Here is a 19,124-nt window from a genome sequence, read left to right on the forward strand (position 1 = left end):
TATGACTTCCATCAGACAAATTTTTATATTAAGATTCTCAATCATAGATATAATTTCAAAAGATTATGGCCCATAAATCTCCCAGCATACATTTTTTCATATCTTATCCTGATTCTTTTGTGTGATATAATATCTGAGTTTTAAAATATCGATAATAATATTTTTCTATGGAGAGCAGAGTTGTGACTTGTGACACTCCCAAATTAAGTGATGTGTTCTAACTTAAATTAAAAAAGATAAATAATTTAAATTTTATTGTTTTAAATCCATTTGCATGTGTTTGGAAGAGTTTTGGTGTATGAAAAAGGTCTACATGTGTTCTGGAATGATTCCTAGGGGTTTGGAATGCATATTGGCAATTTTTTTAATTTTCTCCTTAAAGTGCTACAATGTTGGGTGTTTGAGTGCAGCGATGCTACAGTGGTGCCTAGTTGCTGAATAGTGACATTGTGGTGTTGTTGTCTCAAGTTTTTTTGGAATTTGAACTGGCATTGCAGCATTCTAGAATAAGTTCGAGAAATTTTATCTTTTGAACTTATTTGCACGTGTTTGAAAGTATTTTGGTGTATGAAAAATGTCTACATGTGTTCTGGAATGAGTCCCAATGGTTTGAAATGCATATTGGCTAATTCTAGATTTTTTCCCCATAGAGCTCCACAATGTTGGGTGTTCGAGCACCGTGCACGCCTAGTGCTAAATAATGGCATTGCAGTGTTGTAGTCTCGAGTTTTTGGAATTTGAACTAGCGCTACAACGCTGGATGGTGGCTTAATGTTATTCTCATTTTTAATAAACAAAATATAAAATTAATCGAATAATTTGAAAAAAAATCATATTTTTGAAAACTTAGATAGACATAATATGACATACTTTGATCTGGAAAACTTTTTGAACTTGGTCGAATGCTAAAAGAAGGCAACGCCGTGGCGCTCAAACACCCAACATTACGACGCTCCAAGGGGAGAAATTCTAGAATTCATCAATATGCATTTCAAATCCCTATGACTCATTCCATAACACATGAAGACCTTTTTCATACATCAAAACACTTCCAAACACATGCAAATGGGTTCAAATTATAAAATTTCAAATATTTACCTTTTTAAATTCGGGCCATAACGGATTGAACCAAATACTAAATTAACATGGAGGTGTCACACCTATGCTCAGCTGAATATTCCAAATTCTCCTAAAATCCTCCAAACAGAGAGCTCAATGCCATGATGCCGTGGCGATGCTTCTTGGTGCCGCAATGCTCCCTCATTTTCTCCTCCCAAATAGAGAGTTGAATGTTGCGGCATTGCCAATCCTGGCGCCATGGCAGTCTTGGAAATTTTTGATAAAGTTAAACTTCACCTCTCGAGTCCACTTATATAACTTTCCTAAGGACTCAGTTGACACTGTATGACTCATAATTACCAATCTAATCAATATTAAACAAGTATTAATAGCAATTTTATGTGTTTTTGGACAACAAGAATCACAAGATTAGTGAAGCTCATATGAGTTTTCATTACGGAATGAGAACAGCATAAAATTTTGGACTAGTGATTGGCTATGAACAAGAACTCAAGACAGGTGGCTAGCCTGAAAGGACCTTGCTGGGGAATGAATTGTGGGAGTTAATACATGTGAATAAATATTCTAATCAAATTCATACTTTATTTGAATCTTGTTGAACTTAGTATGAATAAAGTTCAAATTCAAACTAGTTCATACCAAATTTATTCATGACAAACTTCACCAAGCACTCTGCATAAGGGGGTGATTTTAGTATGAAAAGAAATTTTGGGCATATTTTGCAAAACAATAAAATATTCGGCACAATTTTTCAATTCCAAGCACTTTGGTCATATAAATTCAAATTTCCCTTTTTCATTTATCTCTCTTGAAATTACCTAACAATCACATCCTTAAATTTTAAATTTTGGCAGAATTTTAGTAGTTTTATAGTGCAAGATTATTTAATCATATAAGAAGTTAATTAGTTAGCATTTAAATTTTTAATTTATTTTTAAACATTATATCTTAAATTAAATTATTATGAAATCCTACTTATATAAATTTGTTAGTTTCATTATTTTTTAATAGTAGGTAGTAATTAACCATTTTATAATTAATAGCATTAATTTATTTTAATGATGCCATTAAAAAATTAAAACAAAAATGTTGCAAAAAAGAACTTCACATAATTAAAATGAAAAAATAATAATAAATTACTTTAAGATAATCACTTCAGAAATAATTTAATTTAAATTTCAACAAATTGAAAAATTATGGAAATATTAAATATTAAATAACTAATTTATTGTTTGATTTAATGAAAGTTGAAACATTAACATAAGAGAGAGATTTAATAGTTTATTAAACTTAATGATAACTAGTAAAAATTAAGCACAAATAATAGTATCCATCATTTTAATGATAATTATAATCATATTGTAATTATTGTATAAGTAAATTTATTTTAATTATATTTTTTAATTATGTTTTTATATATTTTTTTTTAAGTTAATGGAACGTAGGTTGCGGCGTTATGGAGCGTAGGTTGCGGCGTGATACTAATGTTTCTCAAAATCAATTTGGATTCATGCCGGGTAGGTCTACACTATAGAAGCCATACATTTATTGAGAGGTATGATGAAGAAATATAGAGAGAATAAGGAGGATCTACATATGATATTAATTGATTTAGAAAAAGCATATGATAAAGTTACAAGAGAAGTGCTATGGAGAGTTCTTGAAAAGAAATGAATTAATAACACTTATATTCAAATCATTAAAGATATGTATGCATGAGCTATTACTTGTGTTCAAACACAAGGTGGTTGACCAAGTATTTCCCTATTTCGGTTGGGTTACATCAAGGATCAGCCTTAAGCCCATATCTTTTTGCTTTAGTCATGGATGTTCTCACTAAACATTTGCAAGAGGATGTACCTTGGTGTATGCTTTTTGCTGATGATATTCTTCTTGTTGATAAGACTAGAGAGGGAGTTGAAGGTAAACTTGAATTATGAAGGTCAACCTTAGAGTCTAAAGGTTTCGGGTAAACTTGAATAATGGAGGTCAACCTTAGAGTCTAAAGGTTTTCGCTTGAGTAAATCTAAAACTAAATTTATAGAGTGTAATTTTGTAGCAATAGACCTAGTGAGGGGATTATGACTTTGGACGATCAAGTCATTAATAATAGTACACGGTTTGGATATCTTGGTTCTATTGTTCAAAGTGATGGTGAAATAGATGGGGATATTATCAACAGAATTCAAGTTGGATGGTTGAAGTGGAGGAATGCATCGGGCTTGTTATGTGATAGAAATGTACCCCTCAAACTTAAGGGAAAATTCTATAAGATGATAGTGAGGCCTGCAATGCTTTATGGTGCCGAATGTTGGCCATTAAAAGAGAAGCATAATAATAAGTTAAGTGTGGCAGAGATGAGGATGCTCAGGTGGATGAGTGGCTTTACCCTTAGAGATAGGATACGAAATGAGCATATACGTGAAAAGGTTGGAGTAGCTCCAGTAGAAGATAAGATTAGAGAAAGTCGCCTTAGATGGTTTGGTCACATAAAACGGCGGTCTTCCGATGACCCGGTTAGGAGAGTAGAAGTATTAGATTTGACTTATGTTAAGAAAGGTAGGGGTAGACCTAAAAAGACTTGGTTAGAAAATATTAGGAATGACCTTTCTTTATTAGATTTAAACGAGAATTTGACTTTTAATAGGACACAATGAAGAAAAAGGATTCATGTAGCCGACCCCACATAGTGGGATAAAGGCTTGATGTTGTTGTTGTTGTTGCAAATGTTCACTTGCGTGAGTGCCAAGCACCTTGGGCATTGAGTTCCATCTCTCTTTAACATCACCTAGCGCCTTTGACAATAATGATTAAATTTCCCCCTAGAGTCATAACCATTATGGACTAGGTCTAGTGAAGCCCAAGCCCAAGGTAGAAGGCTATCTAATATGGATCATTAAGGTATGGCAGGCTAGACTGAATATGTACGACCTCCTCCTGATCTATGATGCCACTGACCCAAAACTGAGTTGGTGTTCTTCTACAGATTTTATCCTTGGCTTGCTTGAGACAGTATTTTGGGAACATATCATTTGTTTCAACTCATAACTTTAACTGTCAACTGAAAAACCGAATTTCTTCATAGACAGTTTGGTTTCAGCAACAATTATTGGGTTTAGCTTAGGAAGAATCATAAAATTTCAGGCTTGTATCAACCAACACAGTTGTAATCTGGGCAGAGATCGCTCATACGATGCTTAAAATGGAAACAGCACATATCATCGAAAACAACAGAATAGACTTTTTGGTCAAAATGAGTTATGAAAAGTATTAGAGATGATTTTTTTTTATTAGATTTAGATGAGAATTTGACTCTTAATAGGACACAAGGAAGAAAAAGGATTCATAAGGCTAACCATATAGTGGGATAAAGATTTGACGTTGTTGTTGTTCAGCAAAATGAGTTATGACCTGATAATTTCAGCATATCTGCATACAGTCCCAAATCATTTGACCATTATACAATAAATATTCATGCTATCTACAAAATGAGAATGAAAGCAGGGTAAAAAGAAAGAAGAATTATCAAACCTGAAACCAATCAGCAAACAGATACGAATGCTTATTGTGCTTCAGCAGATGGTAATCCACATTCCCGTTTGATGGCTTCAATTAGCTGATGGGAAACTAACCCATCGTTGACTTCCATAGACATGTTGCTCACACCATTTTTCTTTATGCCTCCACATGCGTCTCCTTCACCCCAGCCTCTGTACAAGATTACCTTGTTGGGCTCTCTAGAGACCAAAACCGACCCTGTTGCTTGCTGTCAATGTCAATCCAAAAAAAAAAAAAGGAATTAGGCAAAAGAAAATTATAAGGCACTGAATCTGAATGCATTGCCCGACAATTTACCTCTAGCTCAAATACTAACTCTTGGACTGAAGTTCCCTTGGCTCTCCCATTAATGTTCACAATGGCAAGTGGATGCTTCCTGAAGTGCGTCTTAATTGTTCTGGCAACACCAGTCAGAATATTGTTCCTTCCTGATATTCGTTTTTTTTTTTTACTTTAGAAAATGAAATTCGATCGGAGTGTTACAGACATTTTGGAGTGAGAATGAGTTTTTCGGTCGGAGATGGCCTAATGGCACTGGAATGGCCTTCATCTTTAGGAAACCAGATCCCTACTCCGGTCTCCGCCAGTTAGCTGCCGCCGCCGCCCATGTCCATGGCATCCCCACCCCGTTCTCTCCAGATCCACTCCGATGCCTCAGACAAAGTCCGCCATTCGCCGCTTGCGGCAAGGCGGGAGGAACCTTCCCTCCTCGTTGTCCTCCTTTGCCCTTGCCTCGCGCTCTTGTCTCTCATCCTCGTTGCCGCCTCCATCATCCTCACTGTCAAGCTCCGACTTTACTGCTACATCCGTATCTCGCATCTCATATCCCGCCACCGTTGCCTCTCCTCCTAAAACCTATTCGGTCTTTCTCCTCCTCATCTGAATCCGATTCAGATTCGGACGAGTCGATCTCGTTGCCGCCGCTGCTTCCGCCAAACTCCAATGATTTGGATAGGATTTGCAAGTTGATTGACGAGCTTTTCTCCTCCGATCGCAACATGGAGGCGGTACTCGACGAGCTCGATGTCCATATCGATACCTCCTTCGTTGTCGCTGTTCTGGACCGCTTCCGCCATGCCCATCGTCCGGCTTATCGCTTCTTCCGGTGGGCTGCAGCCAGGCCGGGCTTCTTGCACGACTCAACTACGTGCAACAAGATGCTCGGCATCCTCGGCAAGACTCGGCAGTTCGAGACCATGGTAGTCCTCCTCCAAGAGATGGGGAAGGAAGGCCTTCTCTCCATGGACGCCTTCAAGATCTCCGTTAAGGCCTTTGCTGCAGCCCGCGAGATGAAGAAGTGTATAGGCATCTTCAAATTGATAAAGAAGTATGATTTCCATGTCGGATTGGATACTTTCAACTGCTTGATTGATGCTCTTTCAAAAGCCAAGCTCGGGAAAGAAGCACATCAACTGTTACAAAAAATGAAGGATCAGTATCACCCTGATCTTCGCACTTATACTGCGCTTCTTTATGGTTTCTGTAAGATTAAAAACTTGGTCGAAGCTGGGAGGGTATGGAATGAGATACTTGATAGCGGATTCAAGCCTGACATTGTCGCCCACAATACAATGCTTGAAGGCTTGATTCGAGGGAACCGGAGGTCCGAGGGGATCAAGCTGTTCGAGCTCATGAAGGCAAAAGGCCCTAGGCCAAATACCCGAACTTATACTATTTTAATTCAGCATCTCTGTAAGGCTGGAAAAATGGAACAAGCTGTTAGTTGCTTTGATGAAATGCTGGCTGCCTGTTGCTCACCAGATGTTGCGACCTACACATGCTTAATAGTTGGGTTTGGAAATGCTCGGCAGATGGATAAAGTTTCAAGCTTGCTTGCAGAGATGAGTCAGAAGGGATGCCCGCCAGATGCTCGAACTTATAATGCTCTGATAAAGCTGATGACCAATCGGAACATGCCAGATGATGCTGTAAGAATATACAAGAAGATGATAAAAAATGGGTTTGAGCCTACACTTCACACTTACAATATGTTGATGAAGTCTTACTTCCATGGGAATAATTACAAGATGGGTTCTGCAGTTTGGGAGGAAATGTTGGGCAAGGGGATTTGTCCTGATGTCAATTCTTTTACAGTATTTATTGGCGGACATATACGCCATGGAAGGCCTGAAGAGGCATATAAGTACATAGAGGAGATGATTAACAAGGGGATGAGTGTACCCCAGGTGGACTATAATAAGTTGGCCGCCGATTTCTCTAGGTCTGGGAGACCTGATGTGCTAAGCGAGCTTGCGCAAAAGATGAGTTTCACAGGGAAGTTCGATGCATCAAACATATTAAACCATTGGTCTGAGAGAATGAAGAAGAGAGTTAAAAGGAGAGGACCTAATCAATCTGGGCGGAGGCTTTTCTGAGTTATTTTGCAGTCATTCCTTAAGATATTTGAATGCCTCATTGCCCCTGCTGACATTCTGTATTTATTGTAATGTAGTTTCAAAGGTATTTTAGATATGCATACTTTGAAAATCTATTCTTTTATTATGCTTTAGATGCTAATCAGCATTTGAGCCGTGTTTGGGTTTATATTATTGCCAAATCATCTTTCTTCTCACAATTGCAATCATTCTGTTAGTTGAAAGTTTGTATTTTTAGCAAGGGCAATGCATTTTATACTGTCCCACAATTGATATGAGTCTGCTTGAAGAGTTAACCCAGATGTGCTTTATAGTCTACTGAAGGCTCAGGCGTGAGGTAAATATAAGCCAAAGATATTTTCCCGATCTCTCTTAGTGGAATGATTCCTTAAACTGCATCTTAGCAACTGTAGGAAAAACAACTATAGACTAGCCATAGTAGCTTAGCTATCATATGCAGCTATCACATTGTAGTTATCATGGTGAGTAACCTCAATCATTAGCACCATAGTGAAATGGTAACCATAGTGAGTAAGAGCCCAGTTTATGGGGCCATTTGGGAAGGCTTGGCTTTCTATTTTGATAACTAGAATCTTGGAGAGGAAGGAGGCTAAGGAAAGTAAATAATAATAATAATATCTTAATTCATCAGAAGTGAGACTCCAAAGGAAGGAGTCACTTATAGAGGTGCGTGAATATTTCAATTCTATTGACATCGAAAATCAAAGCGAGAGAGAAATAATTTGAGCAAGGTAAATTGAGAAGAAAGCTTGAGAGAGAATGATAGATGTAGAAATTGAGAAAAAAAGAAGAAGAAGAATAAAAGCAATCTGTTTGAGTGAGAGCAGCCTTGGCTTCTTCCCTTTTCATTTTATTAGCTAAAGTGACAGAACAAGAACTTGAATGTCTTATTCTTTACGAGTATGTGTGAGGGAAATAAAGCTACTTGAAATAAACACCTAAAGCCCTCAAAATCAAGTCCCACAAAAAACCAGCTTGAATTTACTTGAGTGAGAAGTTGAATGATGTTAAACAAAGCCCAAAGGTACTATATTTGAGATAGAAAATTTTATGCTCTCACTCATGTTTTTAAATATGGGCAACATTGCTTGCTTCCAAAGTTATTTTTGATCATCAGACCTTGAAATATATTAATATTCAAAAGATAGAGTAATATATATGTCAAGTAGATTGAATGCTTGAAGATTACACCTTTATCTTGAAAAATTCAACTGTTATTATCGATAAACCAACGATTGCATTATTATAACCTTATAAGTTTCTTTATGCATAACTTCTGTGTATATTAATGTGCATGATTGTGATAGAATACAAGACGTGCATATAACTCGTTTCGACTGTCATTTGATTCTCATTATCACAAGGATATGTTATTATTTCTGTTCTGCTACTTACATGATTTGAAAAAAAGACAACTTGTGTTCACAATAAACCAATATATTAGACACCTTCAAGATTACATATTTATCTTGAACAAGACAATTGGCATTCACAATTAATCAACAAATGCATTATTATGGGGTTGTTTTCTCTTTAACTTACATCTACATTAACATGCATGTTTGTGATAGAATATAAGAGAGTATGTAATTTGTCTTAACTTTCACTTAAATTTTCACATTCAGAAGGATGTCATATTTGTCGTTTGTTTCTTATATTATTTGAGTTGGACATCATTATAAAGTTGGTAGACCTCTCTTCAAGATAGGCAATAAATTCTGGTGGCATTTTACACCATGTTGGTTTAGATAAAATTATACATTTTATTGAATATTAACTTTATTAGCCTTCATTAAGAAAGAATATTGTTATGATTGGTAGTTATTTGTGTACATACTAAATGGGTAAAATTATTGAGCATGTTATGTATACTTTTGTTTTTTTCTTCCGTTGACTTCTAGGGTGTATGTTGTGAATTTTGTGCTAGGATTATCTTGTACTTTTCGTGACTATAATAATATACTGGTGGTAGTATTTTTTCTAAGATGACACACTTTATTTGATGCACTAAGACTACAAGTCTACAAATGAATCTTATGTAGCAACACTTTCTATACAGAAATAGTAAATTTACATAAGCTTTCAAAGATTATAGTTTTTTTTTTATAGAGATGTTATATTTGATTCTTATTTATGTAATACCTTATAAAATTATTAGATATCACCCTTAGGTTTTTATCAGCTCCCCCCCAACCCCAAACAAATGGTCAAGACATTATAGTAAGTAGAAATCTTGGAATCTATTAATATGTTTAGTTGGAAAAGCTTGGTTAATTGAGATACACATCTTCTACTAATGAATTTGCATAAAATAACATTATATGTAAATCGACGAGCAAAACATAATTAATGATTTTTCCCTTTGACCATTGCATGCAATTTTGATTTTGCTATCATCATCAAATATATTATTTACATGATGAGATTAGAAAATAAATTAAATTGCATAAAAATTATTCTGACTTTGTAAATGTTAAAAAAATTGCCTGAGTATTATGATGGTCACTTTGTCATGATTCATATACATCTTGAATTCTTTGCATAAATGAAATATAAGAAACAGCATTTCAAAATTCGTAGGAAATCAGTTCCACTACCTATTTTTTTATTTGTCTCTTAATATATTTATTAACAGTATTTTCAATATTGAAGATATATTGTATCATGAGAAATATTTGAATATAGAAATTATTTGTTGATTCTTTTAAGGGAGGGATTTCTAGCACAACTATTGTTTTAACATATCTCATCATTCTAATTTCGTCTCACCATTTAGAATATTGAAAATATCATTTTCAATGAAGTGACACTTGAAAAAAAGTGTTGATCACAAATTTTCAATTAGGTTGAAAAGCAAATCTTATTCAAATGATACTTTGGTAACCAAGGAGGAAATGTAAAAGCTAGCCTCTAAACTCTTGGATGACTACTTATATCTTAACTCTCTAAGAGAGTTCTTTAAACCTTGGGGTAGGTGATGTAGTGTTAGCCTTTAAATGGGCTAGATATGTTCACAAAAGTCCAAATGTTATAGGCTAATTATAAAAATAAACTAGGTCTCAATAGGTTTGAACTATCATTTTCAAGCCATTTTAGGATTGTTTCCATTTGGGATTGAATTTCTCATTTTTTTTAAATTTATATTTTCTTATTAGTTTTTTTTTTTATTATTTACTTGGATAAAAATATATATTTAATTTGAATGCTTGTTATGATTATATATGATCATATTTTCCTTGAAGCAATCAGTCTTATTTTTGTTGCCTATTTTTATAAATTGCGATCCTTAATTTGTAACTAATTGCTATTGATTGATGATAATTGAAATATGATTATTTTAGTGACCGATTGTTTTTATGATACAATTCGTGCACTTAGATTACTCTTTCCCCTTCCACCATAGATAATGAATTATAATACATATGATAAGGATGAAAGGCATGATCCAGGAATTTAATTGTTTGGACTATCATATGTGCCCTTGACCCAAGAGATAGCTTGTATGTATGAGGAAGGATCATATGTATGACAAAAAAAAAAAATTAAGAATAAATAATCATGATATTTTAAGCATGGATCGTGTGTTTCTAGTTGTACAAAATGTAACATTTGTTGATAGTTTCGTGAAAATAATTTCTAGTTGATTATTAGTGCTAATAAATTTAATATCTATTGCATCTCAAGTTGCATGACCCCTAATGAATGATGCCTAATCTTTGTGTTTAGTATGTGAGTCATGTATAGGATTTTTATAAGTATATTATGCTTATATTATCTCATTTGATGTGGATGTGTTCTAAGTGCATTCCATAATATAGTAGTTATTGCATAAACTAAGTACTTGTGCAACATAACTTTTTGTTGCAATATATTTCATCATTCCAAGGATAATAAATTCCAAGATTAGGCATAATAAATTCCAAGGATAATAAATTCCAAGATTAAATGTACTAAGAATATATTTAAAAATGTGTTTTAATGTGAGAAGATATGATTATTTAGATTTTGTGTAAAAGCTTGCACACATGCAAATACTAAACATGATGTTGGGTTTGGTTGTAGTAAGGTATAATAATGAATTTATCATGCTTTTGATTTAGTTAAACATTTAGGATTTTTCCAGTAGGAATCCTTCGCTAGTTTGCTAAAGAGGTTCATGGGGGTTCCTATGGACTTGAATCTCTCCTTGTCAAGCTTCTTGAGGAGTTCTTTAGTATACCTAGTTTGATTAAGAAAGGTGTCATTCTTCTCTTGCTTCACTTAAAGCCCTAAGAAGCTGAGTTTGCTTATTTTTCTCATCTCAAATTCATTGATCATGTATTTGTAGGATTCATTGCCCTAAAATTCATCAAATACACCAAGGATAATGTCATTCACATAGATTTTGATGACAAGGAAGTCTTTATAGGTTCTTCTAAAGAGTAAAGTGGCGTCTACTCTCCCCTTCATATATTCATGGTTTAAGGAAGACATACCAAGGCATTAAATTCATACTCTGTGTGCTTGTTTGAGCCAATATAGTGCCTTCATTAGTTTATAGATGTGATTAAGATGATCAAGGACCATGAATCTAGGGGCTATTCTATGAACATGTCTTACTTAATTATGACATTGAGAAAAATACTTCAAACATCCATATGTTAGGAGAATTATAATGGTTCCCAACCTAGTTATTGAGGCAAAGGTGTCTTATTAAAGTCTATTTATGTTATTTAGCTAAACCCCTGAGCTACTAATTCCATCTTATTCTTAGAAATAAATCTTGATAATTTAATTTATTTCTGAAAACCCATTTAGTTCCAACAACACATTGATTTTTTGGTCTAACAATCATTTCTTATACACCATTTTAACAAATCGATTGAGTTCATATTGCCTAGCAATCATCCAATATTCATCCTAAAAAGCTTCTATAACATCTTTAGGTTCTACTTCTGATATAAAGGTGGTGTGATTCATTTCACTTCTAAGAAGGTTTCTTGACATAATACCTTGTGATAGATCTCCAAAAATTTATTCATTAGGGTGACTGTTACAATACTTCCAATCCTTAGGTAAATTATTAGTCATTTTTATTCTCTTTAATTTTAAGCTTTTCAAATCTTTCTAGATCACCGTCAACCAAAAAACAAAGAATCACTTCAAGTGCTTTTCAATTACATACCATTACTATACAAACTATCAATGTCAAAACTCAAGAAAATAAATATTCTCATGTCTAAAGCCTTCTAAAATAACCCTTATCATTAAACTTTAAAAGACATTTTGAAGACAAAATATAATGTTAAAACCTTTGTTATAAAGTAGGCTAATTCTTAATAGATTATGCGTTAAACTTTCTGCTATTAGGGTCTTTTCAATAGAAAATGAAAATTTAATGACATTACTTAAACCAATAATTTATTTATTTATTATTCTGAAACATTATTCTTCTTACAACTCTCGGTGCTAACATTATTAATATGATTAAATTTTATGTCATGATTTGAGCAATCACTATTTAGGTATCACACGCATCAATTAGTTTTATTGTGAAGGAATACCTGTAAAGAAAAATTACATGCTTATTTTATTTAAGATTCTACAATAAGTTGGATCCTTTTACATTAATAAAATGTGCATGCTTTGTAGCTTGTAGGTGTGTGTTTTGGTAACCAAATAAATCCTTACTCATGATATTTTCTCAAATTGCACATAGGAAATATATATCCAAATTTGTAACAATAATAACATTGAACATTGACTTGCTATTTAAAATGAAGTTTTCTTGTTTGTGCAATGGTTTAAGATCCCATGTCTTGTATGAAGATTTTGCTTGTGAATTTTAGAAATTCATTATAGCTTTTAAAATAGCTTATTCTCTTTCGAATTTCAAATATTCCCCAACTTTCATATCATTTTTTTCGTGTATAGCATCAAAGTCAAAACTTGCATTACAAAACATTCTTCTAATTTGTAAACTAGCATACTCCTGTAAATTGATTTTTTTTAGTTTTGTAAAACTATCGTTCATTTCTTCTAGCATATTTTCCAATTATTAATAAATAAATTCATTATTGCATATCCTTTTTTAGGACTTCTTCAATACCGTCTTTGGCTTTGAAGCATACATTACGCTTTTCATTTTCTAATTGACTTGAAGTTGACTTTGAATTTGAGTTGACCCAAATAATATTTTGAGTCTTCTTTGTTATCTTTCTTCTCTACTTCTTATCTTCTTCAAGTTTTGCACAATCCTATTATAAGCTTCCTAACTTTTTGCAATCATAACAAATAATATTATCCTTCTCTTTATCAATATTGGAACTGTTGAAATCCAGCTGTCGAAATCCAGCCGTTCCCAGTGCAAAGGATCCGACGGACACAAAGATCAATCCGTGGGATACTCTCATGGATCACGCCATAATTAGGGGACGAATTTAGGAAAGATTTTTTATGTATTATTTATGTATTAATTCTGCAATTCATTATCTCCTCATTAGGATATCTTGTATAGATCTATAAATAGGGAATATTGTAATGAATAATTTCAAGCTTTTCCCTCTCAAATTCTCAGTTTTAACAGGAACTAGACTTACCTCTATCATATGATGGCTTCTTCTCATCTTGCCACTTCCATTTTTTTTTTGTTCTCGAGATAAGATTTGAATCTTTTTATCATTGGTTTTATTTCCTCATCACTTAAAATTTTCTTCTTTCTCAATTTCTTTGGACTCTGGAGGTTTGAGTGCTAGAGCCTTTGCATTCTTTTGTTCTTATCTTTATTTCTCTTGTCCAAATTATATTCGTAAGTGACGACAAGTAGAAGATCGAGTAAACAAGTAGAGATATCTTGGGCTTTCGTGATTACGGTGGCTTTAGCAAGGCTCATAAGAGCCTTCCTTGCTTTCTCTTGGTTGGAGTACGCTTTACTAATAGATTTTCAATCAGTTATGTTTGTAGTAAACCTATTTTACATTTTTGATATTGACTTTCAGGTCTCATGTAGAATATTTAATATTTATGAACTAGCATGTCAATATGAATTGGAGAACTTTATTATCTCTTTCATATGTGACAAACAAACTAATCCATATCTCCTTGCAAGTTTTGAGCAGAGACACTTATAGATAATTGTTGAATTTAAGTGCACAAATGAAGAGAAAAAAAGCAATGGATTTTGCATTCAATTGATCGAGATTTATCTCATCAGGCGTCCATTCACTAAGTGGCATATCAATTGCTATTCTTTCGACAATCTTGGTGGGTTTTTTTTAATCTTGTTTCTACCAAACTTTTCTTTTTTCATTTTAAGGGATTGCCAAATATTGACATCCAAGCCTTCCAGAACTTGAAATGGATGCAGGTTTTGAAGATGTTCTTCAAACCATGAAATTCCAAGAGTTAAGTGTGTGGTTATTGAGGAATGAAAATAAAACAATTATTTAAGTTGTAAATAAGTAAAAATGCAAGAATTAAAGTAAATAGAGAATGCATATTGATATAGTGGTTTGATCTCCTGCACAAGAATTCCATTACTCTTTCCTTCACAAATTGCATGTATAGAAATATTTGATGAATTATTGTGTTTTCCCCTTGAAATTAGCGAGTATTTATAGGTTTTTAGTTGCCAAATGAATGCCAAAATACCATGTAGCCACTAATAGTTGCAAAGGAAAATTTTCTACAGTTTTTTATTTTATAATTTGCATAAATATATCGTATGTAAAATTAGCTCAAAAATATTTTGGCAAATTATTTTTTATATAGAGTTATACCTATTACAGCTCATTCAAGATATTGATTGCATCTACTAGTATCATTTCAACAAGGTGATTTTGACGAGTAGGAAATCTACATGAGGCTGCTACAAATTTTTGCACCAATTATTTTTCCAATTGGTAGTTTTTGAATTCCAACAACCATAGTAATCATGATCTTATGTATGATTACTCATCATATGTACAAATATATCATCTCTTGGATTGTATATACAATTTAGCCAATTCTTCAATTTCAAAAATAAAATTATATATATATATATATATATATATTATAGTGTTAGACAATATTCATATTTTACTGAGTTTTTAACATTTGTCAAAAATGGAAAAACAATGCCTATCTTTCCTCAATCCCTTGTAAATGATTGTCCATTTTTTACATCCTTGGTTGTTGTCTCTAGTGATTTTATACTCATTCATAAATATTAATTAGTATAATCAAAGTAAGTTATTAAGTTTCATAGGCTCATGGGAGTAACAAGGGCATATGATCCTTATCAAATTATTAGGAAGGTAGTTCAAATAAATTTTTTTTTTTAAAATTTGATGTTTGATAGGTGATTAGCCTTATTTTTAATATTGAAGATTTTTTGCTATATTGGGGAACTTTTGAGCCCCAAAATTATGCTATAACATGTTTGTACAAGCTTGCCTAAGGTTATTTTGGCTTTGTCATGGTCCCGACAATACCTTATTTGTTGGGGAGATTGTTCTTTGTTAAATGATACAAGAATCAATCGCTTCATCGTACATCTTACAGTTAATTAGTACCGCCTTTCTAACTCTTCATGGGTTAGCTTCTCCCTCCTTTGGGTAACATAACAATCAATTTAACACCATTTAGTAAATCTAGCATGGCAAAGAAATAATTTAGTTGCATTATTTGGAATTTTTGTGTTAGATTTTATTTGTTGTAATCATAAGTAATGGACATCATCATGACATTATATATTTACCTTTTATTCAGCTATTTATGCATTTTCCTTTTATTTGTACCTTTATTTATCTTTAAGAATAATGAATGCTTTTATTTCAAGTTTTTTTGCTTGCCTCTCCTCGAGTCTCCGCTTGCCCCTCCTAGGCCTGCTTACCCTCTTCTTTCTTTGTAAGTAGCTTTGGATCCAAGTTAAGTGCAAGGATCATTCTAAGCTTTGTGCTTGGATGACAGTGATATCTTTTGAAAGATTCTTTAATTCAAAATCAGTCATCTTTGCAAAGACATATCAAGCAAAAGCTCCAGTTGTTAGATAAACAAGTGATTTAATACTGTAGGCATTTGAATCAATCATAATGAAATTCTTCAAATTACAATGAACAACCAATTCTTCAGGTTTTCTTGTTTCCAGGGACAGTGAGACTTTACTCCCAGGCTTGGCCCTCAATGGTTCAAGGACAGAAACAAAAAAGTGAAGCTTTTCTATTGTTTAATCATGGTCATTTTCCCCCTATTTTTTTCTACCTAGTGTATATGTTTTTGTAAACGTGTTTGGCTTGTTATCAAGAGCTTTATCCAAGTCCTTCCTACTGCTGCTCCAGATCATTTTCCACTTCCTGGATTTGTAAGACCTCATTGTCCTGCTAATAATAATAACAAATTGTAAATTGGGAGATAAGAATGATGATGGAATCAACAAATGTAAGGATGAAGCCAATATTTACTATAGAAAATTCACAGAATTTAGGAGAAGAAATTTACATGAAACTGAAGTTTTTGTGCATTCTGGATGACAGTGATCAGACGCATTAGCAAGCCGAAAGGCAACAAAATACCCACTGATCGCAGAATAAATACCTACAATAAGATCTCAAGTTTTAAAATTAGTTGATAGATTCTGATTTCGTTTGGGACGGTTTTCTTACTGCTTTTTAAAGCTGACTTTTAGTATAACAAATAAATTTTTTTTACTATAAAACTGTTTTAAAAAGCAATAAAAAAGCCATCTCAAACAAAATCTCCGTTAGAAAACAAAATACACAATACTCACTGTTGCTAGATTGAATGCATAGTCTTCAGCATTCTCAAATTGCAGAACAAAGACTTGTCTGACTAAAAGACTGATTGTAAACTGTAAAAAGAGGTTATATTATTTAGTTCCAAAATCAAAATATATTAATTTTAATATGAGAAATCACTCACCATCAAAACTATTAATCTGCACAATGTCACACTACGATTGTATGCTTCTGATGACACAATGTATTCTCTTTCAGCTTCGCTGCTTCTGATAAACAGTACAGTATGGCTCTCAGGCTCATGGTGGTTGTGCCTTGTCGCCTCCAAGCTTCTTCTGACATTTTTTCAATCTTTATTAGTATCATTTGATGTGAATTCTTTTGTTGCTACTTTTGCAGGCGTGGAAGTGAGCTTAAAAAGAAAAAGCAAGGAATCTAGCCTTCTACCACTTTAGGGTATGTGCCCATTCCAGTAGGTTTTCTACTTAAGCATATAACTAATACTAGATTGAAAGCAATGGGTGTAAAAAATATTTAATTGACACAGAAGATATGGACATTATTTTTGGGAAATAATTGAAACTGAAGTGTAGAGAGAGAAAAAGAATATAATTCAAATTAAAAGTTGAGAGAGAAAGAGAAGAAAGTAATTCAAATTAAAGTGAATGAGAGAGGAGAGAGAGCATCCTTCATATAGAAAATCACAGCACAGATAATAGAAAAATTACCTTATGCTGACGACAACATCCACTAAATGGGGCTTAGTAGGGGGAGGAAGGGTTGCAACATAGCCAGGCTCAAATTTCTGCAAAATTGATGAAATAAGAATAAATTAAGTGAAAATAGCAATGACTTTTTAAAATATAACACTGATGGTCATAGAGTTTTTCTCTTCCTATCGGTCCGAATTTGGAGAAATTATTATGTACAGAGTTCAGACGTAGCTTTTCGTCCACCAATTAAATGAAGTCACCTGATTTGTACACAGGGTGTGTATAATTTTTCTTTATATACACCCTATGTACAAGTTGTACACAGGATGTGTGCAAACCATGTGGCTTCATTTTGTTAGAGTCTGGATGTGAGTTACGTCCGGACTCCGCACGTAATAATTTCTCCCGAATTTGAGCATATTAATTTTATCTAAATTTACAAACATATGTACTTTAGTACTGATCTCTCTCTCTCTCTCTCTATATATATATATATATTAATGCCTATGGTTGTTGCTTAAGAAGCGAGTAAATGACTATGTCAAAGTTCTAAGCTTTGAAGCAACTCAGCCTTGCAAACTTCCGAAAGAGAGGAAGCCAAGTTTGAAGCAAAATATCAGTTGAGAAACCATCATAAATCACATATAACTTCCAAAACAAAACTTTGTTATGTCCATTATTTAAAAAAAAAATAACGTTTTAAATTATTTGAAAAAAAGGACAGAATATAAACAAGATATTATCCAATAGACCAAAGAGCATAAAAATAGAACAGCAAGCCAAGTCTCAAATCCAACAAAGTTCCATCCCAAAAAGATGAAATGCTGAAAATTTGCCAGCAAGAAAAATCAGTTGAAGAATTCAAAATTCAGTTCAGTGAAAATTTTCGCGCGTGGAATTCAAATTTAAATACATATGGATTCAAACCTGGAGACAAATCTCGCAGACGTTATTTCCTTTCTCGTCGCACCACCTCTGTATACATCTTCTGTGAGCAAACTGAAAAAGAAGAAACTCAACTAAGGAAAAATACTAAAGAGAACTTAATCTTCTTTATAGAAAGTACAGCAATTTGATTAATCAATTGAAAGAACAAAGGGTTTCTTCCTCTTCGTCTATGCTAGTTACCTTGAGAGTCCCAGAGCAGGAACAGGGAGTTTCCATGCTTGAGGACTTCTCATCCTCTTCTTCAAGGCATATTCTACAGAAGTTTACTGATGAAAAAAAAGAAGAAGAGGATCCAAACTCACCATCTCCAAATTCCATCTCTCTCTCTCTCTCTCTGCTCCGTTTTCTTCCTCTTTTCTGCCTTCTTTTCTGCACGTAAGCGTGCGACTTTAAATAAGGAAAGCAGAGGCAGTTTCTAAATGCCCCCAACTTTTAAAGAAATGACGAACGTGTCCTCTCAGGCCTGCAATTTGACCACACTTCATAGGAAGCTTCAAAATATTGACCTATCATATACGTGTAAATTAGCTTAGGAATTTGGATTGCTTATTATAAATTTAATTGAATTCAAATTAAAATAAATTTATTTTTATACAAAGATGCTTGGCTTGAAATTTGACCGATTCATTAAATATTGATTAGAAATATGATATATTTTTATAATACTAAATTGGTCTATGTGATTAAGAGATGACAATTGGTACATTAGATGA

General features: G+C 33.3%; 2 protein-coding genes across 2 annotated transcripts; one reads left to right on the forward strand and one right to left on the reverse strand.

The window, feature by feature from the left end:
• The first annotated feature begins 5,099 nt into the window (after positions 1–5,099).
• On the forward strand, positions 5,100–13,650 carry LOC110107748 (pentatricopeptide repeat-containing protein At3g62470, mitochondrial-like). Its single transcript, XM_028694598.1, has 2 exons — positions 5,100–7,098; positions 13,355–13,650. Exon 1 carries the CDS (start codon positions 5,178–5,180, stop codon positions 7,011–7,013), a length of 1,836 nt encoding a protein of 611 aa, XP_028550431.1. The 5' UTR covers positions 5,100–5,177; the 3' UTR covers positions 7,014–7,098; positions 13,355–13,650.
• A 3,105-nt stretch (positions 13,651–16,755) lies between these two features.
• On the reverse strand, positions 16,756–18,922 carry LOC110107754. Its single transcript, XM_028694571.1, has 5 exons — positions 18,592–18,922; positions 18,391–18,462; positions 17,479–17,555; positions 16,935–17,085; positions 16,756–16,863 (listed from the first exon to the last, which is right to left on the reverse strand). The coding sequence occupies exons 1-5, from the start codon at positions 18,727–18,729 to the stop codon at positions 16,756–16,758; spliced, it is 546 nt and encodes a 181-aa protein (XP_028550404.1). The 5' UTR covers positions 18,730–18,922.
• Positions 18,923–19,124: the final 202 nt, after the last annotated feature.

Source organism: Dendrobium catenatum, unplaced genomic scaffold (assembly GCF_001605985.2).
Source record: "Dendrobium catenatum unplaced genomic scaffold, ASM160598v2 fragScaff_scaffold_506, whole genome shotgun sequence".
NCBI lineage: Eukaryota > Viridiplantae > Streptophyta > Magnoliopsida > Asparagales > Orchidaceae > Dendrobium > Dendrobium catenatum.